This window comes from Myiozetetes cayanensis, unplaced genomic scaffold, assembly GCF_022539395.1.
Source record: "Myiozetetes cayanensis isolate MyiCay16 unplaced genomic scaffold, myiCay2020 scf3, whole genome shotgun sequence".
NCBI classification, from domain to species: Eukaryota; Metazoa; Chordata; class Aves; order Passeriformes; family Tyrannidae; genus Myiozetetes; species Myiozetetes cayanensis.
Window position 1 is genome coordinate 63,346,965 of NW_026087521.1, and position 24,541 is coordinate 63,371,505.

Here is a 24,541-nt window from a genome sequence, read left to right on the forward strand (position 1 = left end):
GATAGGAAAGCATTAAAAACACCCAGTCCTTCTCATTGTGGTGCCTTCAGCACGTCCCAGCAGCTCCTGTAAACCAAATCACTTATTATGGTGCCCAGGCAGGAGCTGGGCTGGTGTTTAGAAGTTTAGCCCTAAATGACCTGTACTGGGGGATGCAACAGATGGGGAACTAAAACCAGGAATGCAATCGTAGTGCTGTGACTGCTGGCATCACATACTGACCCCACTGCAGACATTGGCCACTTTGTCAGTAGTTTCTATAGAGATTTCACCCCAGGTTCTGTGCTCCTATGCCTCAGAGCAAATTACCTCCAGAAATGTCTTGATTTCAATGTCAGCCTTGTTTGGAAAGCTAAATAGTATGCAGAATGTTACAAGGTTAATTTTTTTTCCCATGGTGAGGCATGCATGTTAACCAGATAAGCAGTGTTCTGGGGCTCTGTTGCCACCTATTCTTTTTCCAGAAGGCCCCCTCCTCTTTTTTTAATCTCTTGATGCCAAATGTTGGCTGACTTCCCTGTGTTTGTTTCAGTGCTTACCATTGGGATCACTGGACCTGCCAGCACCACAGGGTTAAGCAGCTCAGATTTCTCTGCTGAGCGGCTTATTATAACAATGCACACTGTAGCTGTTTTAAACACAGTCTGATGACACTTAACAGTTGCTGGACAGATATCCTCTCCTTTATTGCTACTTCTAGCCATTTAACTAGAGACGTGCTACTCAGTTAAAGGATTCAAAATTCAAATGAACGGAACACAAATTTCATTATTTCAGAGGGTCACTCTTGTTGCTGCTTTTGCTGTTTTTAAAACCACCATGTAGCTTTTATTTTTTTGGGATGAACACAGAAATACTGTGGAATATCTGATTACTTCTGATTCTTTTTGACCTGCTGTAGCCAAAATCAAGGAAGGTTTCTTTCTCTGCAGAAGGCAAATATATGCTACTCTTCTAGGCAGATATTAATATAATTGTATCAAGCTCATCTATTAGCTGTTTATCAGAACTGGTCTTCTTAAAATTTATGCTCAACACAAAGCATTTAGCTTACTGCTGGAAGACACTCCCTAGTATAACAAATGCCGTCACAATGAACAACGCAGACAACTTCATGCCTGATATGAATTAACTGAGCCAAGTCCATATTACAGCTCAAGTTCAGTGTGTTCGGCAGTCCTTTCTGCAAACCACTTGTCTCAGATCATACAGAATGCAAACTTGTAATTTTGGCTTTTGGATCACGAGGCACTACCATAGATTCATTCAGATATACTCTCTCAAGCCTCATAATAAAGTAACAGTTATAAGGCTTTATTAGAAGAGTTATGTTTCATTGGAAAATCTTAAGCCTTTTCTTTTTTTTTTTCCATGATCAGAGTGAAAACGAGACAGTTGGCTAGAGGTTTTAAGATGAGCATATAGCAGAGCCAACAAAAAGATCCCTTACTGCCTAACTTCCTCCTGGAACACTTTGTTATAAAGTTTTAGCTTCATTTTCTGCTAGCAATATCTAATGTTCCTGCCCATAAACAATAACATTTACCACACTGAATTAACAATTCTCCCTGATTTTTTTTTTTTTAATGAAAACAGCAGTAGTTTTTAAAGGTCCCATACCCAACATTAAAATACTGCCTCATCTCCTGGCGTCTGTTGCGCATGATAGCCTTGTACTCGCCAATGCGTAGTTTTTTGCCATCTACAAGGCAGGTGCGCTTCGGCCTTGGCTTGTATTTGTAGTCTGGGTATTTCTCCAGGTGCTGTTTGCTGAGTCGGGCCTGCTCCTCATAGTATGGCTGCTTCTCTAGGTTTGTCATAGCTTTCCAGCGAGATCCTGTCACCAAGAAAAAAAAAAAAATTAAAAAAAAAAAAAAAGAGATTCTACTCATCCCCAAACGCTGAAAGCCAGAGAAACAAGTAGGTCACTCAGAACAAGATACCTACGGTCATATTGCTTTGGGCTGTGAATCTGTCAGAGCTTCTAGACAGGGGTCAGGTCTTGTTTGTATTTTATTGGTAAACCTCTTGGTTATGGCTAAGAGGCACTTGAAGTTTTGACTCAATATTTTATTGAAATTTATCTACATTATAATGCCTATCAGGTGGGAAGTAAAACCATTATCCTGATAATGGGCAATCCCTGACACTTTGTTTTAGAAAACAAGGTGGCATATTTTAGAGGAATGGCCAAAGATCCCTTAGATACAGAGTCTGCTCTGCTACATCCACACACTTTCCCTTGGCCATGGGCCTGTTTTCACCTCCTCTCCAGAGGAGGCACCACTCCAGTGCTGCCCATCTAGTCACCGTGATCCACCAAGGCATGAACTCGGGATATGCACATGTCCACAGCTTAACTGTTCACGACAAATATCAGATCTTTCTGGCTTCCATGTTTGTGAGAAGTAGAATATGAAGTGACCTGAAATGCTATGCAGTCAGCTACAGGAGCCTGTAAGGACCCTGAAGCAATGACTTTAAAAGCTATAAACTATCCCATATGTCTCATCAGGGTTTTAACTTCAAGACCAAGTCCTGGGGATCGCTGCCAGCTCCAACCTGAAGAATTTAGTGTGTGTCAGGAAGGGAACAGCACTGGGATACTGGCACACCTCTGTGCAGAGCTGCACTATGGCTTCATTGCTGGCAGCCTTGTTTTCTGCCTATGTTAATGTGGATTTTTGAGCTAGGGCTATAATGAAGGCTTTGCAGTTGTTTTCGAATACCTCCTGAAATATTTTTCTTCAAGGACACAAATATGAGAGCTGAAAGTAAAACTTCTTGAACCAGTTACCCTATTTTATTTTCCCATGAAATACGGAAGTGCTTCAGGCTAAGGTACATTTCAAATAACAGGGATAGTCCAAGCTGTGAAACATGTGGCCTAGAAGGAAAACTTTATTGGAAAATAGTCAATTTTCCCATTGGAAAAAAAGTTTGAATAGTTTGTCAATGTAATGGGTTCATAATGTCATATCTCATACTTGATTTCCTCTTGTTCTTCGTTTTTATGGTTACTCATACTGTACTTAGCTCATGCTATTACTCAGGCTGGTCTTAGCTCACTGTGCCCCCAAGACTTGCAATACAGAGAGCGCAGTTATCCCTTCCCAGGAAAGAAAACAGTTTCATTCCCTCTACAAAGGCCTCTTCTGATTATTGACACCCTTTTCCCCATTGCTCTTTGAATCTTTATTCCATGCTGAAGTTTGGGCTTTTGGAGAAAAAGTCTGGTACAGCCTGACCTCACACCTAGAGATAAGTGACTGGTCCTGGAATGGGAAGCAGTTTAATGACATTGTCATTAGCTCAGGCACAGCACCATACCAGCATGATTAGATGGATTCTAGGATTTGGACTGAAACGCCTGCATGGCTCCTCCTGTGCCCTACTGAGGTAGTGTCTGAACATGGGGATCTGTGGCAGGGCTCTGTGTTACACAGAGCAGCAAAGCTCTGTGGACAGAATCCTGGTCAGCAGCCTTGTCTCCCGCAGAGAAATTATCCCAAGCTTTTTCTGGCAAAGAGAGTGGCTAGAAAAAGTGACACCAACTTTCCACATATAGTACCTCCTAGATTTTGAGCTGAATGACACAGTGGTAAACATGTAGAGACTGCCAAAACACTGCACACCTTCTAATGCTGCAGAAGATGGAAACACAGATCAGGCCTGTGTTAAACGATGTTAAGAATTCAGTATAAAACATTCAAGCTCCACTGGAAGATGCCCAGATGTGGTTCAACTTTCAAATTCTAGCTCACAGACACTGGCACACTGGTGTTTCAGCATACAAATAAAATCATAGCAGTTAATCTAAAGCTAGAGTCCTCTAATCACAGACCTGCTGAAATCCTAGTGGCTTAGAAAACCTGCCCCAGCTCCTTCTCTGGTTGCTGAATCAGTTTTTATTTATGAATAGAAAAGCTGAAACCCTTAGTCTTTAAACAAATCTTGACATTTACTTAAGATGCTGGTGAAGGGATCTGCAATGTAGGAACTCAGACATATTCTGAAACAGACAGATGGACAGAAAGGTAGAAATTAAAGGCAGTTGTTGCAAAATTGCCATGAAACTGCTCTATTCCAGCACAGTTCCTCTTCTGCTGTGTTAGTTCACTTGCTGCAATCCTATAGTCAGATCTGGGCAGGCAGATTCCTACCTCCTCATGTGAAAAGGTCCGTAAATAGTGGGTGAAGCTAGGCAAACACACAAGTCTTTGCAGGATCAGGGCCATAAAAAGTGCAATTTTGATGCATAATATTTGTATATACAGTAACACATACATTTTTTATACATAAATATCATTTGTTATGTTTTTCCTTCCTGAGCCGCAAACTGAATACAACAAAAATCCTGGTAGTTTCACCTCTCTTCCTAGCAAAATTTTTAATAGCTGCCTTCTGCAGTAATACCTCCTCTTACTATGACTTTAGTGTTTTTACAAAATATACTAAATATAATTTACTAGTATGTTTTGAAGTATCATGCATAATTAAACAATGCCATCAAATTTAAAAAAAAGGGCAATTTTCTGTTGATAAACCGATAAACCCTTGTTAAGTACATTTTATTATTTTCACTTCTTGTCTTAGTCATATATACATAATCCAAACAGCTCTCTGATTTGTCTTAATCTGAAATTTTCGAAGTTTGAAGAATACATAACTCTGATCTTTGAATCTGCAGCCACAGATTAAGCCATGAATTAGTATTGCCAATCAACATACTAAAACTGTTTAAGAATACGTTATGTTTGGACAAAATACATTTGTAATAGTTTTATCTGTCTATGTTTTATGTGTCTATAGACACACACAGGCAGGCACGGGTACCTATGCACAGTGTCAAACCCAAGCCCAAACAAGGTATGATTGAAGAATCTTGAAAATCATCTTTCTTTTTAAGGGAAGATTTACACTCTTGGGTGAGCTTTCCATTCACCATCTGTGTTGGAAAGCTTTGAGTGGGTCAAGTATGCAATGCTTTTTGCCTTGACTATGAAAACAAGAACCCATTCCCCTCCCTGGATGAATACATAATGACAAGCAAGATTCTTGCACAACTCTCCCTGATCTGGTGGCTGAAGTATTTAGGAAAAAAAAATGGACTTTGTAGTGGTTTTGCTCTGGGTCAATTTGCTTTCACATCCCCCACACAATTACTATTAGTTGAAAGAAGGTTTATGCAGACAAAAGAGACTTGATTTGGGGAAAATAGTACTAACATTTATTACTAACAAGCTAAAACTAAAGAACTATATCTACAACAATTCTACTTAAGTAAAAGTGCTATGTATTTACAGAAAATACTTCTCCCCCATTTATGTCAGTCCAAGGAGGACAAGCAGTCTTTTTCTCCATTCTCGGAGCTCCAGGTCTCCTCAATAACTCTGCAGCACTCTCGTCGCAGCTGGAACTCCTTCATCTCTCTCTCGCTCTGTGTCAGCCTCCAGGGCTGGGCCTACTCCCCTCCTGGACTAAGGCTGAGGGTTACCCAGGCTCTGAAGGTTTTCTCTTCCATGGACTTGCAAGGGGACACTTGCCTACCATGGATCCTCTTCCACAGGGTTACAGGGGATAATGGCTTAAGAGTCCATCCCTGTTCCCTATGGACGGTTCTCCCCATGGGAGAACAGTCCTTGATAGACTTCTCCAGCATGGGCCTAGCATGGATCCCTCACTTGGATTCCCACATCTCACCCGAGCTGTCTCGCTCCAGCACGAGGTTTTTCTCAGGGTTACAAATCTTCAGCAGCAGTATGGATTTCTCACTGAGATCCCGACATTCCTACCCAAGTCCTTCTCGCTCCGGCATAAGTATCGTCCCCTTCAAGGGTCACAAAGTCTTCAACAGAACTATGGATTCCACACACAGATCCCAGCATCTCACCTGAGCCGTCTCGCTCCAGCGTGAGCCTCATCCCCCTCAGGGTCATATTCAGAGTCACAAATCTTTGACAGGTCTCTGCCTCACTTCAGGCCTCTTATAAAGTCTTGGCTTCTTCATGCAACCTACTTCAGTGTAGACTCCTCCACGAGTAGCACGGGGTCTCCTCACCCCAACAAACTTCCATAGCTGGCAGGAATTTATTTTTCAGTCTTTACTCTGCTGAAGGGAGAGAGTGAAAGGGGGAAGAAGCAAGCCCCCTTTTTCGCACTTCTATCTCCTGTTGCAGCTTCAGCTGCCAGCTTCAACCTTGGACACTCCGTTATCTCTTTGCTGGAATTTCTTCCACAGCAGTTTCTTCGTCCAAGTAATTCAGTCTTTTAAACTTTTTTTTTCTTCACTCTCTTACAAGAGAGAAGGAAGGCTTCAGTACTACACCTGCCCCCCCAGCCCAGGGTCGGCGGAGGAGGGGACCTGGCCCTCCTTGGGCCTGCTACTCTTCTACATGGCTGCTGCCCCTAATTTCAACTGCGCCAAAACCCTTCTCTTCCGTTTTCTTAAATATGTAATTAGAAAAGATGTTACTGAGAGTTTTAATTGGCTTTTTATGCGGAAATTCACCTGGACAAAACCATTCTCAGCCCCAGGGGCTGACCAACTGGGCAAAATCATGACAGACTTCCAAGTACCAAGCATGGCTTCTGCCCCCAAAGTGAGGTAGGGCAGTTAGAGCTGTACTCACACAGCTGTGTGTTACTGTGAAGACGTCTGGAGAGGGCCAATATTAGAATCCAGGGCAGAAATGAGATGCTCTCATGTATGCCCAGGCACACGTGCCTGCACGTTCAGAGCTCTGCTTAGTGCTGAGTTTAAGCCAAGTTTCTCTGACAAGGATTTTTAGCTGTTTGCAATATTCTCTAACTTTTAGTCCATTAGACTAACATTTTTCAATCTGAGTACCTGATTCAGGCTGAGGTTTTGTTTAATAAATACTCTCACATACACAAATATTTATATAATTTATAGGTATGTATATAAGTTTGTATTCTCATACATCCTGAGAGAATTTCCGAAGGTAGTGTTTAACGTCATTGTTTCCTAATATCTTTATGTAGATTTCTCAGTGAAATTCATTAAAATATTTACAAAAAGATCTAAACAATGCATTATTAAATTGATAGCGTCCAGCAGACCCATTTTAGCACTTTTTTAACAATTTACTAAAAAAAATCATTATCCGCAAGTTTAAGTTGCAATGAACAGATGGATGACAAACGTATGCACAGATGAATTTAGTGACAAATCCGTGTATCTAATTTTTATGCTCAAAACATAATACCACAGTGTCAAACATAATCCCTAGAGAATTCTAGTGCTGGGAAGGGCACCTCCTCTCATTTTACTATAAAAATGACCCTCCATCAGTGAGAACTCTATCTAAGCTACTCTCTGTGACAATGAGCTCTCTGACCTCAGTGTGTAGCAGTACTGCTGGAAAAATGGGAAAGAAAAATTGCAGCTTTCTAATAAGGAGACCCTAATACCTGGCTGAACTGTAAGCTTCTACTTGCTCACCCTACACCAGTTAACAGACAGCTCCCTGCTGACTTCAAAAGACTGGCCTTTTGCAATTGAGGGAAGACCTTTGTAACATTTCTGTCAAGAAGGAAGACGTCAGGACATCCCTCTCCATTGCAGAGGTAGAACGAAAAAATTAAATGTGATGCTGGAAAGAAATAGAAACATCATCTCTCACTGCCTCAGACCTTGCTTTTCCCCATATCTGGCAGCAAAACAGAAAGAGTTTGGAGTCAGCTATACTGTCTGTCACCTCAACAGGATCTGTAATGAATTTGCACATTTTACTCCAACTACTGTATATCTAATCAGAAAAAGATGTCCCCATATCTCCCTGATCCAGCGCCAAATAGTAAAAGGTGATTCCTTATGTTAACAATTTCAGCAGAATGGCTTATTAAAACCAGATTTTAGGGTATTATAAAATGCTTAGAAGCCCTTTAAAATGTCAACCAGGATCCCCAGAGACTGCGTAAAATGTCAGCCCAGCTCAAGCGCCTGTTTTAAGCAGAATGAATTAGCAGCGTGCTGTCGGAGGTTGTTATCCAAAACAATCAGTTAAGAGGGAAAACATCAAGCTCTCTTTGTACTTTCTATATGAAAAGGGCCATTCAGAATGATCTTGTAGATTTCTGAAGCTGATTATTTAAAAACAGGTTTAACCAGGTCTACTCTCAATTTAGAAACAGACCAAAACTATTACTGCCCTGTCCTCTGGCTAATCACATCATACACCTCTGACCAGTATAATCCCTTTTAACCAGTATAAGGTTATTTTACCATCAACATAACCAATTTAGCCTTCTAATCCTGTTCCCATAACTAATCTAATCATCTTGTACCACCCTTTAAATCATGGGTTAATATCATCACATCTGCCATCCACAGCAATACAGTCTGCCTCTCCAACCAATTCATCTCATTTCCACTTACCCCCTGCTAACTTTTCATAATATCACTCTCATCAACATAAGCCTCAAACCTCTGACCAGTCTAAACTCAGCCTATTTACCAGACCTGCAGCTGGTTAATGCTGCCATTACATTTCTAGAGTAGTCTCCAAACCCACTGAGACCTGCAGCCCAGGTAAACATGTTCTCTGCTTAGCCACTGGCCTGAGGGGTGCTTAGGTCCTGTAACAGTTTTTCTCAGTAAAAATTCAACATCTCTGATTTGGTCACAGATTTTTTTCTTTTTTTCTCCTGAACAGTAATTCATGGGTCTCAGTGAGCCTTATTAGTCACCTGCTGTATCATTCAGCATGTCACAGAGGAGTGACTTTGGGCAGAACACGGTACTGAGAATCTGAGCAAGTAGTGAAAAGTTGGAAGACTACGACATGAGATTCAGTAGATAATGTTCATCACAAATATTGCTTGGAATGTAAAGAGTAGACGATATGAAAATTAGATCTGATGGTTCTTTTCTTCTTAATTTCAGGGTTCTTATCAGACTATGGGAGAATGAAAAATCACCCACTGTAGAAGAAGATTCAATTTGGGAACCTAAAGGTGCACAAGTCCATGGGACCTGCATGTCCATGGGTCCTGAGATGCATCTGCAGGTCCTGAGGGAACTGACAGGTGAACTGGGGATACACTGTTGGTGGATAAGGGAAGAGTGACCAACGTCATCTACGTGGACTTGTGCAAAGCATTTGACACAGTCCCACATGACATCCTTATCTCTAAACTGGAAAGACATGGATTTGATGAATGGACCCCTCGGTGGATACGTAATTGGCTGGACTGTCACACTCAAAGAGTTGTGGTCAGCAGCTTGACGTTCAAGTGGAGACAGAAAGTTCTGTGGCACGAATCAAATACTGTAATGTGCTACCTCAGAGAAACTAGTTAGGTGAAATATATGGGCAAACAAATGACAGCAGTTATTTTGTGCTTGTTCAACAGCCTAATGAAATAAACTGGTTTTGTCTATTCAGTTCATGTTTTCAAACCAAAATTACCACCACAATCTCAGTAATTATAAAGACACAAGAACATGTCAGGTTATGCTTAATGCATACTACTGGGTAGCACAGCTGGAAGCTCATATCGCTGTTGTCCTTGGTGCAGCGATGAAGTTGCAAAATAGAGAGACAGCGCTTCTGTTGTTTCAGGTTCTCGGCACTATTCATTCAAAATATTTTTGAGTTTTGCTCTGAAAGAACAGTGCTCTATCACTCTTACCTAATATCTTGCTGATGTTGGAGTTGTGCATGTCAGGGAAGGCTTGAAGGATCTTCCTCCGTTCATCTTTAGCCCACACCATGAATGCATTCATTGGGCGCTTGATATGGGGTTCATTGCTACCACGCCCTCTGGATTCCCGATAAATTCGAGACTCTGAGACTCCTGCACTTCCTAAAAAGAAAGAGAAAAACATTCCTAGCTTGTTTTTCATTATGCAGCTCCCTCTGCCATTAGTAACCCATGTCAGGTGCTGCACATTCAATGAGTCCATGTTCATAATAGGTTAATGTTAAATGCACTGTATATTATCTAGTTTCATTCTATTAACTTCAGTATCACATAGAATAGACCTGATGAAGAGTTTAGACTGGTTTTTTTCAATACAAAGCATTTAACACCTTTTCTAAACCATCTTTTGCTGCTCAGTAACATAAAGCCTATATTTAACAATGTAGATTTAACTTTCTTCCTTTCTTGCTTAGAGAATGCATATGTTACCCATCTTCTACCTCTTTTGTGATGGAAAGGGGGTAATATATGGCAACATCAGGCATTTTTTCTTAAGCAGTTCTCTAACTAGCAAATAAATACATTCATATCTGCCTGTTTTTCTGCTGACATCTCCATAACAATATATGCAACAGCAGAGAAACAAACAAACATTATGCTTGTTTCATCAAACCAATGAAGTTCCCACAGATTCAGAGCACCCAACACTTATGGAGGATCAGGTCTATACTTCAGGGATTCCCTGTGTGATCTCACTTATAACACATATATTTGCCAGCTTTATTCCCTTTTACTATCAGAAATACATTTTTGGTCCCTTCTTGAGACCTTCAGTGTACAGAGAGAAGGCCAAAAATCACCTCCAGACTTAAACGCCCCATGATGAATCACTTTTTCCTGCCTTCTTTCATAGCCGCTTATTGCTAACTGCTCACAGGCCTCCAAGTACTTGGATTCTCCCCCAGATCCCGCTGATATCCACAACACAAACCTGGAAATAAGGATAAGCCATTTGTACTGACCGTCAGAATCTCCACTCATGTTGAAATCCATCATCGCATGGCTGAACTTCCCGTCTTCACTCTGTTTTACTGCCAACTGCTGAGTCAGGGTCTCCAGTGTTGTTTTGTCCTATATGGGCAAGATGACGGGATTTGGATCAGGAAAATAATTAAACATTGCAATTGCAAAGTTCATATGTAATTTAGAAGGTTGATAGGGAAGCTGGATAACTCTTCACAACAGTTTACTGAGCCAGGTATTTAACAATACATAATAATGTTTTTTCTGGAAAAGACATGGTTGCAGACTCTTCCATAAAGTCCTTTTAAAAACTTGCTTATTAGCTAGTGATGAGCAAACTCCGTGGTGTTGAAAAGATTGGTTAGCTTGGCATGATAAAATTGGCTTCACATCTGAAGAATATTTCAACTCTCTATGTTCCCGGGACTGCAAAGCTGGATTCGAAGTTTAGATGATACACACTCTTTTGCAATGTATTTATTGTTTTACTCTATTTCCAGCCTGCAATCAAAAGTGCAGGGACATGGGTGACTTTCCTTTTTATTTTTTTTTTTTTTTAAGGCAGTATTTTAGGAAGCAGCCCATAGGGAAAAAAAAACCACCCTGCAGTTCAAACTTATTCAGGCCTTGGGAAAGGGTCAGCCTGAATTAAGCATGATACTTGGGCAGCAGTTTGTGTTCTCGTCCAGACTGTTTTGCCCAACCCTACTAACACCCCGTCCGTCATTCATCTAGTCAGAACTAACTGTGAACCCTGGATTGCAACAGGCTAGTGTGTGCTGCCAATTAATCTGTCAGGCTGCAGTGGTGTCTAAAGACGTTGCCAGAACAACATGCCAGGGCCATTAATTCCAATGTTCTCTTCAAAACACCTCGCTTCCCTCTGAATTGTTTGACTTTACAAATACAAAGGTGTTCCATTTTCCAACTGTTTTTGTTTTCCCAGTGACTTTTGCTCATAAACATTCTATCTTCCTGACAATCATATGTTTAAAAATAAATCTTTCAGGGAAGAAATACTAACATTTCAAAATGTTAGGCACTGTGCCTTTTGCAAAGCTAAGTAAATGACATGATACAGCATGATAATAAAGTGGTTCCAGTTGAAAAAATTCTTTTGAGCTTCTTCCTGAAAGAAAGATTACTGTTTCCTTGCTCTATTCCACTCCTGATGACTCTAAAAGATCAATAAACTAAAAAAAACATTCAGATTTCACATGGCAACCAGAGACTTTGCAACTTCTGTGTAGCCTAGTAATGTCACTGGGTTATGTTACTGAAGAAAACAGAAAAGACAACAATGCGAATACAGAAATGCTTCCTGCGATATGATGTCCCTGCATCTGCAATTCAAAGAATGGTTCAAATTCATGAAAGTCACTGAAGAAAGATTTTCTTGAGAGTGCTAGAAACAACGCTAATTTGCTCAACTCTGTATGCTCACAGAGTTTAGGGAATATGAGGTTAACTTTCCTACTCCTCACATTCATTTTTGTTGCAGACTCCTTTCGCACTCCTGGTGCTCTGTGTATACCCTGATGCATCACCAGGGGAAGTGTGCAAGATGAGTTATCCTCTTGGTTTTTTTAAGGAAAAGCTCATGCAGTGGAGTCAGCCTATCACAAGCAAAAGGGTTTCCGTAACACTACCAGGCACAGAGATCCAGAAAGTTTGGAGAAGCTTCGAATAAGCATCTGAACTAGTCAGGCATTCAGCTTTACCAAACTCTTTGATCAACTGGTTTTAACTCAGCTCTCATTTCCAAAGCAACCTGTCAGCAGTCAGAAAGTCAGGAGTAAGCTGACCTTGTATTTCTTCCAAATGGATCGCAGATATATCACGGAAATCAACAGTTTTTCCTCAGGGAAAAAAAAATCTATTTACCATCAACTTCATAGTGCTAGAGTTCAACAATTTTTATGTCAGAAATCATTTTAAAATGCTGCCACCAACCTAAAATATAAAAGAACATTTCCCCTTTTTGGGTATGTCAAGGGGGAGGGGAGTTAATTCTGTTGCAGACTTTTCTGGAATCACGCACAAACCTCTTAGAGAAACAGAGCCGAGAGCTCAAAGGGCACAGGCTTAACAGCTTTTTCTCTATGCAGTAAACGCAGCTCTTGAAGTCGGAGGCAGTTACATTCAGAACCACACTCCGCCGACATGATCTGATTGAGTCTTAAGGTCAGTGAATACTCCGGCACGCTGTCTGCAAGGTACGCACCGGGTACGGCTCGTTTATCAGAGTCTGACTTAACAAGCCTAGAGATGCTCTGCCTCTATCCATCTTTGGCAAAGTTTTGCATTTTGAGGTACAGCCGCATCAGATGAAGTGAGAGAGCACAGGCGTGATGGAAGAGGGGCTGCGAGGGAATGCCAGATGAGCGCTGAGCTCCTGGGATGCTCTGCACGGCCCCGCGCTTGGAGATGGCTCTCCGGAGAACTGAAACACGGGTGAGTGGGGAGACCACCCTTTTAACACAGGGACAATTTCACTCCCTGCTGCTTCAGCATAGGGAATGGCAATATAAATCGATCAGCAGGGATGATGTGGCAGCTAAAAAGAACTCCTCCATGATGTTGTTCTTGAAACAGAGGAAGTCAAAGCAGCCAGTTGTACTTTTCTGTGTTGATGTTTAGAAATGTTTAAGTCTAAAAAGTATAGAGGCAATAATAAGTCTGTTCTTTCCTGAGCCTCTCCAACAGCACTTCTGTGAGGAAAGGCTGTGAGAGTTGGGATTGTTCAACAAGGAAAAGAGAAATCTCTGGGATGACCTAATTGTGGCCTTCCAGTACCTGAAGGGAGCCTACAAAAAAGATGGAGAGAGACTATTTACAAGGGCCTGGAGTAACAGGACAAGGGGAATGGCTTCAAACTGAGAGAGAGTAGGTTTAGATTAGATATTAGGAAGAAATTCTTTACTGTGAGGGTGGTGAGGCACTGGCAAAGATTCCCCACAGAAACTGTGGATGCCCCATCCCTGGAAGTTTTCAAGGCCTGTTCAGATGGAGCTCTGAGCAACCTGGTCTAGTGGAGGGTGTCCCTGCTCATGACAGGGGCGTTGCAAATAGAAGATCTTTAAGATCCCTTCCAAACTAAGCCATTGAAAAAACATGCCAAAAAAACCCCAAAACTGTTCACTCAAAAACCCTTTAAAAACAGAATGAAGAGAGTAGAAAGAGAACAGCAACACCCTGGCAGGATTCAAAAGCCTGACTATACACAAGCAGCATTGTGATTTTGTGTCCTACGCTCTTTCCTTTAAACACCCTGCAGCTGATTTTTCCAATTCTGACATACAGAAACACTTTCACAATTCCAAAATATTCAAAAGGGGCTAAGTAAAATTCACCTGCTGTTTTGCTTGAAAGCACTTGTTTGATGACTTACTGCTTCTCTTTTGATGGAAGCATCTCTTTATCTTTACTACAGAGTCCTCCAGTTTATGGAGGAAGTATTTATGGAACATCTGAGAAACAAAGGAAAAACTTATTTCTTCCCTGACCCCAAATAAACTGGCAATCTGCTGACATTGCTATCCCAGGCTCCTCTCACAGAATCATAGAAAGGTTTGGGTTGGAAGAGTTCCAACCCCCCAACATGAACACCTATATAGGAACTTTCGACAAGAATTCCACAATGATTTAAAGTTTATATAAAACTCGGAACTATTTATTATCACCATCTTAATTCAACAGCAAATTACGTGTTCTCAAAACTGCTACCACTCCACTGTGTAAACAGTAGCAAGCTGAGGCACCATCCAGTGATAACAGCTGGGTATGTGCATGCTGGGCTCAGCAGAACACCCCTTTGCTCCAGGTATGAAATGATATTCATCCTGGGAAAAATGCATGAGTGGCATCTACTGCAGCCTAGCACCAATAGTCCCAGGAAGAACAGGCAAGGTTGGACCAAAGCCAGGAAAGTGGTGTGAAGAATTGCTTGTGAGAGCTGCTGAAAATCAGACAGAACAAAGCAGCGAAAACAAACAGGAAGGAACACTTCTGCTCTTGCAGGAGCATAAACACAGGGATCTCGCTAAAGATGAAGTGATTATTTTCCTTCTAAATTTCTGAATTTTGTACCAGACCTCAGAATACTGAAAGACATCTTATAAACATCTTTTTTTTCTATGAAGGACTTCAGCAGAAGTGAAATGACTATCCTAATGGTCATTTCTATTGGACTGTGGGAGAGACTCCCTGCAGGGGTTGTTGACTGGATCATTTAAAATTCTAATGGACAAACCAGAGAAGATAATACTGTAGAGAGTAATCAAACCTACAATAGCCCAATTGTTCAAAGTATAAACAGAGAAGTTTCATCAATAGCCACAATGTGATGAGAAGTTCCTAAAACTTTATTAATCAAAGAAATTCATCTGCCAGAGAAGACTGATTTGTACCACAGCTCCTGGAAACGTTGTAATTATATTTAAAAGAACAATGAGAAACACATACACACATGGAATGTGTCATGTAGAAAAAAATATATAAAAAATGACTAAGCACCACAAGTCAGATTCAGTTTTGTGGTCAGCTGCAAAAGTTACTTGGCTCTCTGTCATGGATAGCTGTCATAGTTTAACAAAACATTGATCTAAAAATGACAAGAACTTGGTTGCAGTCTCTTTCATAGAAGAAACATAAAACAAGAAGAGTCAAAACATATGTAGAACAGCCTGACCATGTTTGCCAGAACTCCTCCCACTACTACACAAGAGTGAAGCAAAACCTTGGAAGACCTGAGAAATAAAGACATTCTGACATATTTACCTACTCCCCCCTAGCCTCACTGCTCCCATCTTGTACTGGATCACGGTCCCAATGCTCAGGGTGCACCTGAGACCATGAACACGCCTCCACTCCTGAAGGACTCCACAGTTCTCCCAGAATACTGTGAATGCTGGGCATATGGCAATGGATCCCTCCTCCCCCTCTTTGAGACATCCTTTTGGCTGGGGTATTTGGCAAGCACTGACGGTACTCTGAACTCCGTTAGAATTGTATTTTGGCAAGAGCTGTTTTTCCGATTGCATAATTCAAGGTTAGCAGTTTCACTGAAGCAGTCCACTCTTCACTTTGCTACTCCCCCCACCCTACCCCCATTTCCCCTGACAGGAATATTTTTCCTCTCAGTCTGATGCGTGCAGAGAAACAGCCAGTGTGGAATTCCAGAGGAGGAGTGCTCGGGAGCATCACTTCACATTCCTGCTTTTCTTATCCCAAGTGAACTGAAAGGCCAGATGAAAAAAAAGGCATTTTTAGGGGAGCTCATGGGTTCTTGCACCTCAGAATTACAAGCACACTGATGAACTGAGTGCCTGCTACCTTTGTTCCCTTCAGTGTCAATACATAAAAAGAAACAGATGGTTGCCTGCTACTGTCCTTTTCAGTGTTCCATTCTCCCCCTCCATCCCCGCCAAGTACAGTTTGTCCAGCTATTTATCGTCCTGCTCTGTGGGAAAAATTCACACATCTAAACTCTAAAGGTGGTATTTTCAAATAGACTGAGTTTTGATAAGCTAGTTTTTATCTCAGATTGCTGAGCAGGGCCTGTGACAGCATCTGATGTGGTCTGCAGTGCAGAAGCAGATGTCTTTCCTCAGCAAGGCCCAGTAAATATCAACCATTCTGACACATACCTTGGTCAATATGCACCAAATCTTAAAGTCCTAGGCAGATTAGCTGCTATGATCTGGCAATGAAAGTTCACTTTATGACAGAAAAACATATTTAATTATCAGACGCACTGGTGGCACCAGGTGTTATCCGTTCAACATCGCGGTATTTTCCTTCACTCTCCAAGAAGGTGAAGAGTCTTATCCTACATCTGACAAGAGCAAAGACTTTGTAAAAGCAATCTTTCTATGCAATTCCTCTGCCTCTTGCAATAATAAACATCAGAATAGCTTGAGTTATAAAATCTTCATCCACAGTCTTTCAGGATGTGGAAAACATGAGGTAGGCAGGCATTACGGATGACAGAGAGCTGGAAGAACTTAGAGGAACCACTGGCAATGGTGACAGGCGTGCCCAGAGGTTTGCACATGATGAATTATTTACAGTCAGACTTTACTCTTGCATATTAATGTCATGGTACTTCAAAACAGGTACTTTGCCCACTCTCTACGCCCCCGTCCAAACCATGTTACACACCCCAGATCCTGTTACACTTAAAACTGTTGTAAGAGACTTTACAGCTTTTTTTCAGAGGGATCTTCTATTTAGATTTGGGGTTTTCTGTGCAAAAGATCACCTTGCCCAATCATTCCTCATTCATCAGTAATTAACCAAAAAAATTTCACAAAGAAAGGCAGGATTATTAACTCTTTTTATGAGATGGGAAACTGAGTCACACATTATGTGACTTGCCAAGGATTCCTTAGTAAGCCTAGGAACTGAAACCAGCACTCCTGAATGTTATTAAAAAACCTATAATCTCAAACTTATACTTTCTTTGTGAATGTGGAATTGTGACTCTTGCTGATGGCACATGCTACTAGGGAGAGCAAAATAAAATAAAAGTAAGAGCAGTTACAGATCCACCACTGCAATGGACCTTGCTTAAGTAACGCTTGCAGGGCTGTAAAACTCATAAAAAGCACATGCATAAAATGATAAAATAGAGTGAGACTTTCAAATGTTGACTCAGTAATTGTTAAACCCCTTCTGGCTGCACAATTTTATAGTCTTCTACTGTACTAATGAAAAGGGAAGAAACAACAAAGAAGGGTTTTAGCCTTCCAATTATATAAACTCTGTGGACCACCAAAGAAGATGAAAGATTATTTATAATGTCACAGCAAGTTATCATTTGGGAGATTTTTTTTTCTGTTGTCGTTGCATCAAAGTTGAGTATGAAGAAACAATGCATTCACCACCCCCTCAGCTCTTTCAGTCTTGCTTATCTGAGATCTTTTTCATGGAATAATCCACCCACAAAAGCTAAAAGCAGCATCAGAAGCAAGAAAATAAAAGAACATTCTTTATTTTTAGTTCTTCCTGATTTTGTGGTACCTCTTTCAAAATTATGACATTCACTCTTAATTGGGGCTACATCACTTGGAAAAGGAACGCTATCTTTTTCGTTACAGTACACATAAAAATCCGTATTGCTTTAATACTGTGTAGAAATCACTGCATCTCAATTGAATCTATATGAATTGATATATGAGCCCAATAGAGAGGTTCCCTATGAGGTGTTATAGGGAAAAACTCTGGTGAATCAAGAAGACCCAGCTGTTTAACTACTATTCTCTCAGGAACAGACACCCAGTTACAGGGAGAATGTCCTGAAATTTATACAGTCTTTTTCTTTGCTGTGCATTGTGGACATAGGTCTTTGGTTTCTAAGTGCTCTCAAGTGAGTACCTTTAAAAGCACCGAAATCAGAGCCCACTGAAATAAAAAGTGGAAAATTCTCAATAATTTGGTAGGTGTCAGGTCCCGAAGATTATTTCTTTTTAATCCTTTATTTGAAAAAGAATTACTTCCTTAGTAAAATATATTAATTAGTCTGGAAACGAACTGATGGAAAGTAGCAAGTTTAGAGTACAGTGAGGTCCAGCTTTTCTTTGGTTATGAGCTCTGAGAGATAGTGCATGTTAGGACTTCCACATGAAAATGCATGTAGGACTGGCCCTGTCCATTACTTTAAAGAAGAAATAAAAAGGAAAGGGAAAGTGAAGCAGAGAAGTTTTCACAGCGTGGGCACAGGCATTGACTTCAATCAGATCCAGCTGTAATCTGTTGACTGCAAACAGGTTAGGAGTTACAAGACCCAGTTTCTCATCCAGACTGTTTCCTGGGCTGACATGGTCTGTAACTTTATGTTGATGTGAATTGTTCAGTTGCTGCATCTTAGTTTCCTGAACTCTACAGGATGGAGATGGTGACATTTTCCCACCATTGTGAAGAGTTTCGAGATCCCTGGATGAAATGTGCCATGTAAAATTTAATCAAGGATTTCACAGCAAGTCAGAAAGCTGGTACAGCTGATCAGTGAGGAAAGGAAGCATTAACTGGAGAAGAGAGGTGGCACACCAAGAATGAAATAAAATGAAAATCACAAGCCATGCAGGATATCCTGGGAAGGAAGGCCTACACACACGCAAAGAGAAAGCAAGAACACAGTCTCTGCTTTCCTGGCAATTGTTTAATGAACAATGGGTGACTCAACTGCGTAGCTGCAATACAGCCATACAGATTATTCTTTTCCATTTTTCCATAGGAGGTATTCAAATTATGAACTGTGCTGTGTCTTTGCTACTTTTCTTCCAGCCCTAATGAAGAAGTCAACATATTATCTAGGTTATTGCCTAAGAAAGAAACCACTGCATTTTTCTAGACATGAAGTAAGGTTTAGCTTATCTACTCCCCAACATCAGCATCACTACAATTAAAGGTTAAATTCAGCATCCCCAAAAGACTCTGGAGGCTGTTTGTCACTCAGCTAAGTGAACACCTGCGTACTGGGACAGGCAGATCCCCCAGAAGACTGTCCCACCTGCAGAAAACACAGGCTGATCCCTCAAGAGACTAAATGGACAGAGTTCACAGAAGAACCAAGCCCAGCCTCTATTGCACTAAACAGAGGTACTGCACTGATGCCAGTGCTCATGAATGCACTGAAAGCACTAGTGATTGGAGGCATGTGATTATGTAAAAACAATAAAAAATATCTCAGGAAGCAATTAGCTCTCATGGCTGTAGGGCACAGCTTGGAACTTAAACCCAAGGACTCCCAAAGCCGAAAAGTCATAACAAGAACTCAAAATCAATTGTATGTTGTTTTTTTTCAGGAGGAAGTTGATCCATCTTTATTGGGCTTAATAAAATTTCCACTACGGTATAAACAGCTGCAGTCCTCCCTGACCCACAGTAGGCTGTGAATGTTTCCAATCTCTGCCTTCTGGAGTGCAAGAAGACTTAAATTCCCATTCAGACTTCAGCAGCAGCTGCAAGCATCCAGGGCTCTTCCCTTGCCTCTTTTCCTGCTGTTCTCCTTGACTTCAGTGGGAGTTTCACACACACACACATCTGTGGGCAGAATCTGTCCCTCCCTCTGCATGTTTTTATTAGCTAACCCTGCCCATGCAGCCCTGCCATAATAATGCACTAAAGACACATATAAATATACACAATCTTTTTTTTTTTTTTTTTTTAAATGTATCTGGGCATTTAGTAAATGATGGTCAATCAGGCAGGAGAGAAAAAAAAAAGTGTTTTAAAATAAAGAGCTAAAATCCTTGGGGGAATAAAAAAAATTGTTCATTGCAGAATCTCCCCCTCCCATGCGTAGGCACTTGCTAACTGAGAGTAGTGGCACTGTGACAAAAGTAGCAAAACCAAAGGCAGGCTTTACTAAAAGAAAAAGGGGGAAGGGAATTCTTCCACTGGCCATCTGTGAAAACAAGGCATGTGGCCATTAAATGCAGAGGCTGTAAATATAAATATACACAAGTTCCACAAGGCAAATGGCAAAAAAATGGGGGGAGGTCGGGGATAGACAGATAAACTTCCAGCTGAAGTAAATCAAAATGTTTAATGATTAGTGCTGGGTAAACTCAATTTTGATCTTTGCAGTGTGCAAGCTTGACCTGTGTTTTGTATTAAACTGGAGAAAAGCTTCAGGAGAGATGACAGTGGGTACAGTAGCCCTGTTGAACAGGACTCCTGGACCATCAATGATCCTGTTGATGCTGCTGATTGGGCTTACTGAAAGGCTGACATCCCCAGTGACGGATGGGTGGTGACATAATACCTGCTCGCCTTCTCGTTTTGAAATCTAACTGCTCCGTGTTGATAGCATTAACAAAGAGAACTGCAACCCACACATAAGAACTTCTGCTGGCAAAGAACCTCAGCAAAACAAAATTAAGAGGAGGACAGGGAAAGGGGTAGTAAGAGGGGGATATATATATTTGTTAGGATAACACATTAACTTTTGTGTTGTGGGACTCGAACAGAGCATTGTCTGCAAGAGACTTCCTGGTCCCCACACTGTATAATAATTATTCCAAAAGGATCTCTGCTCACATTGCAAGAAGAGAACAAAAATATTACACTGATCATCTTTCCTAATGTTTTACAGGTCAGTGGGGAATAGAGTGGTCTACAAATTATCAGACATATCTATTAGCAGTCTGCTGAACTTGCAGGGATAAGTGTGCATGTATGTAATGTCTGTGGGTAACGCAGCCTCTGCTAGTCATTCAGAATGCTAAAGTATTTTTCCAGTAAAATACTACAGAGATTATGAAAATGGGCAGGTTTCAATTCTTGCAAAGTGATTTGGTTTATGATGTCAGTACAGAGCCTCTGGACTTATTTCCAAGGGGTTCTCCTGTTTGGGAAGCCTGGCTCGTGCCAGGTCCCACTTTCAGTCATTACCACTTATTCTGGCCTGACCCATGGTCTCTCAGTGTCTGCAGCAAGCACGGGGTCAGAGTCTGTTTTACCAACCCTTCTCTTTTCTTCTCCTTCCTGCCCTTCTCTCCTTCAGTTTTCTCTTGACTTTCTAGTTCAAATCTAACCATTAGGGCAAGAAAAAAAATGTTATTGAAGTACAATTCTCTACTGCAAGAGAAATTTAAATCCCCTGTGTTATACCAGCTACTCCTTATGCCTTTAGTAAAGTGAGCTCCAGTGTTTTATTTCTCAAAGGCAGCAGAATCTGCGGGTTTGAGATTCTTATTATCCCACTCCTCCCCAAGGGGAGAGCAGGGACAGAATTCATTTCAGCTCAGCAGATCACAGCAGTTTCTTAAGAGTTAACTCTGCTATCCCCATCCATCAGGCAGCCAGTGAGGCATCAGGAAGGAATGATGGATGTAAAATTATTACAGGGCTGCCACCTGATATACTTACTGCCATTTGTAACTAACGCTGGAACTGACACACTTTTTTCATTATTAAACATCCACATTAAGTCAACATTGGTCACTGTCATTTCACGTTTGGCACTCTCTTAAGGGGAAGAGGGAGAGTTGGGGGTGGGATTGGGGAGGATAGTGGGAGGAGGGGTGAGTGGGAATGGGAGGAAAGACATCCTGAACCCAGTGTTCCATAAGCATGAGTAATAAATAGGCTCCTGCTTACAATGGTGGAATAAATATTGTTACAAATAGCTCTTTAGTTACAGCCCAGCAGACAAGTACATGTCAGAGCCTTTTAAAAGGACACACTCCAAGCTGTAACAGGGAGAAGTTGTATCACAGGTTAAGAAACACTTGGCACAGGAGGTGTGGGTAATGGGATGTACTCAGCTCAGAGGGCAACTGCATCCCGACACATCTGAAATCCTTGTGTAGCTGTGTCCTTACACAACTGCCTGAGCTGCCAGTGCTTTCAGCAGCAGGCGCCAGCATTCAGGACCTGTGTTTGTACCAGCGTATGCACTGACACATGTTCAAGTACCTGCTTGTGTGCCCCCTTCCTCCTTTTGCAGCTACCAGGGCACATAGGCGAGTGCTTGAGAGTCTGACTGCAGTCGGAGAATTACTGGCTAGTGCAGTGCATGTTTGTGTTGTGTATCCCTGAAGGAGTGCGCTGTAGGCTTGGATGCATGCACACACATGCTGGCTCTTTGTGTTTGTGTACATCTCCTTTGCAGAGGAACAGGCAGTTTTGGGGTTGAATAGATAGGCCAGAGATCACTTGCTGATGCTGCCTGTTGTGCTGTTTACATCAGCTGATAATCTGCACTCTAAGCTACATGTATAATAGGTAACATTGTTTATGTATAGTACATATCAAGCTATAATTAACTGTAGATGACAATTACAAATAAAACTATGCTCCCGGGTTTCCAAGAAACCAGAAAAACATATACACACACGTCTCATTTATACACCGAAATGTTTCCAAGAAAAGTAATGTAAAAATATGTTTTATTGCATTTGCAATTAAAATAGGTTTTAGTAAAATCCATGTTCATCATGATGCTCATAGTTTTTACTGTAATCCTCTGAATATCAAATCTGTCAAGATGGTCCAAGTTGGATGCCCATAAAGTGACTCACCCAAATCATCTTAGCCATTTAGAAAAATCTTCTCTTATATTTATGACTCCTTTTATACAGTTTCTCTATAATTCCACAAAAGTCCTGTCTGCCTACTGCCTTAGCTGGCATGTCTAGCTATCCGTGGGGATCAACCCATCTGGGAACACGATCAAGATACCAGGTCATGTACGTGCAAATGAGAAGCCCCAAGAGCTTTAACAGACTTGCAGAGGTGATTTCCAGCCTCAAACCTGCCCAGCTACCCCTGGCAGAAAAATCCCTACCACATACATGTTCAGAACTGCACAGATCCCATCTCCACTGGTAGGCTGCAGTAGCATGCAACAAAAAGCTCAAGAGGTCTCAGAGAAATCAAAAAATACACTAGCCACTGCCACAAAGAAGGGAGAAAAATTTGGAATCACCCCAGATGGGTTTGTTGCCTTTGAAGACTGAGGTTGCTCTACAGGAAGAAGAGTCTTAACATAAATTTCTACATTGTGCCCATGAACACATAGATACATCTTTTAATTCCATCCCCCATCTTGAATTCTCCCAATCAGGAAGTAATCAGCAAGCAAGCATGATGTCCCAAAAAGTCAGGGAGCTGCCTCTAAGTCCCATGGTGGGACCTTGAGCTTCTGAAAGGGGAACCTTCAGTGGTAACACCGCAGTTCTATTTCTCACCAACCACCTTCCCAACTATCTCATTTTCTTCCTTTGAAAACATGGAAAACCAGAATAAAATTTAATTCAAAATGAAGTCCTATATCAAACAGACACAAACTTCAGAGAAGTTGGTGTGTTCGTCTGGATCTGAACTTCAGAGCTGGCTAGTCAGTGGAGAGCCTAGAGCATAAATGGGAAAGGAGAACAAGTATCTAAACTTTACAGCCTGTATCTTTTCTCTCTTGGGTCAAATGCAAGAGACAGATCAGAAGACCCTACAAGTTAAAAAGTGCAACTGTCTTTACTAGTGCTTAGTGGTTTAAGTGGTCACCCCAGCATCTTAAATGCCATTATAGTCTAACAGGGTTCAGACTTGGCCCTGTCCTTTCTCATCTTCACTTTAAAAATAGAGAAAATTAAAGAAAATGGAATAAAATAAATCACAGAATCACAGAATCAATTAGGTTGAAAAAGACTGCTGAGATATCAAGTCCAAATTAGTGAGCCCCAATAAAGTTTTGGCATTAATTGTATCAAAACACACAAAGCCTACAGTTGCCTTAGAAAAATTTTCAATTGAGCAAACAATTTTTCCTTCCTGCTACCTTCTAAAAGAACTTGTCTCTGCCCTCCACAAGCCCACCAGGAGGCATGAATTAGAGAGGAAAATAAACTTCAACTGGGGTTGAGGGTGAGAAGTGAAAACAGAAGGCTAAGGAGAATCCCAAGAATAGGAAAGTAACGGAATAAAGTGAATGCAGATGGTTCCACTCCTGTTACTTAATCAAAAGGCTGTGCAGAGTCACTAGAGCCAGCATAAAGTCATGTGTTAGAACAACAGCTGATCTGTATTTAAGAAGATTAACTTGCAATGCCATGGTGGAGGGCCTGGGATTATTTTATGTGCTTCCATTGCCGAACAAGCCGTCAGCACAATTACTGCCCTCCGATGTGAATGACTGATCTGTAACCACAGCTAAACAGCATGCTGCTTAGGGGCCTGGGTGCTTCATGAAGATGAATTTCCATACCATCAAAGTGCTTTTAATGGGCTTCCTGATCCAACCACAAGGCCTGCTTTGCAAGTATATAGAACTCAGGATGAAGGCTTCCTGTCCAAAAGGATTTGGTCGGTTGTCACTTGACAATTCCCAGCCAGCACAAGGGAG

The 24,541-nt window shown here is 41.3% G+C and overlaps 1 protein-coding gene across 19 annotated transcripts in view; it reads right to left on the reverse strand.

The window, feature by feature from the left end:
* Positions 1-24,541, reverse strand: part of SOX5 (SRY-box transcription factor 5) — a 638,539-nt gene that overhangs the window by 7,539 nt on the left and 606,459 nt on the right. For all 19 annotated transcript variants that reach the window (XM_050323666.1, XM_050323662.1, XM_050323669.1 and 16 more), the window contains 3 exons: positions 10,692-10,800; positions 9,658-9,831; positions 1,621-1,837 (listed from right to left, as the gene is read on the reverse strand). In XM_050323666.1, coding sequence (XP_050179623.1) covers positions 1,621-1,837; positions 9,658-9,831; positions 10,692-10,800 — 500 coding nt within the window. The remainder of the gene's footprint in view (positions 1-1,620; positions 1,838-9,657; positions 9,832-10,691; positions 10,801-24,541) is intronic.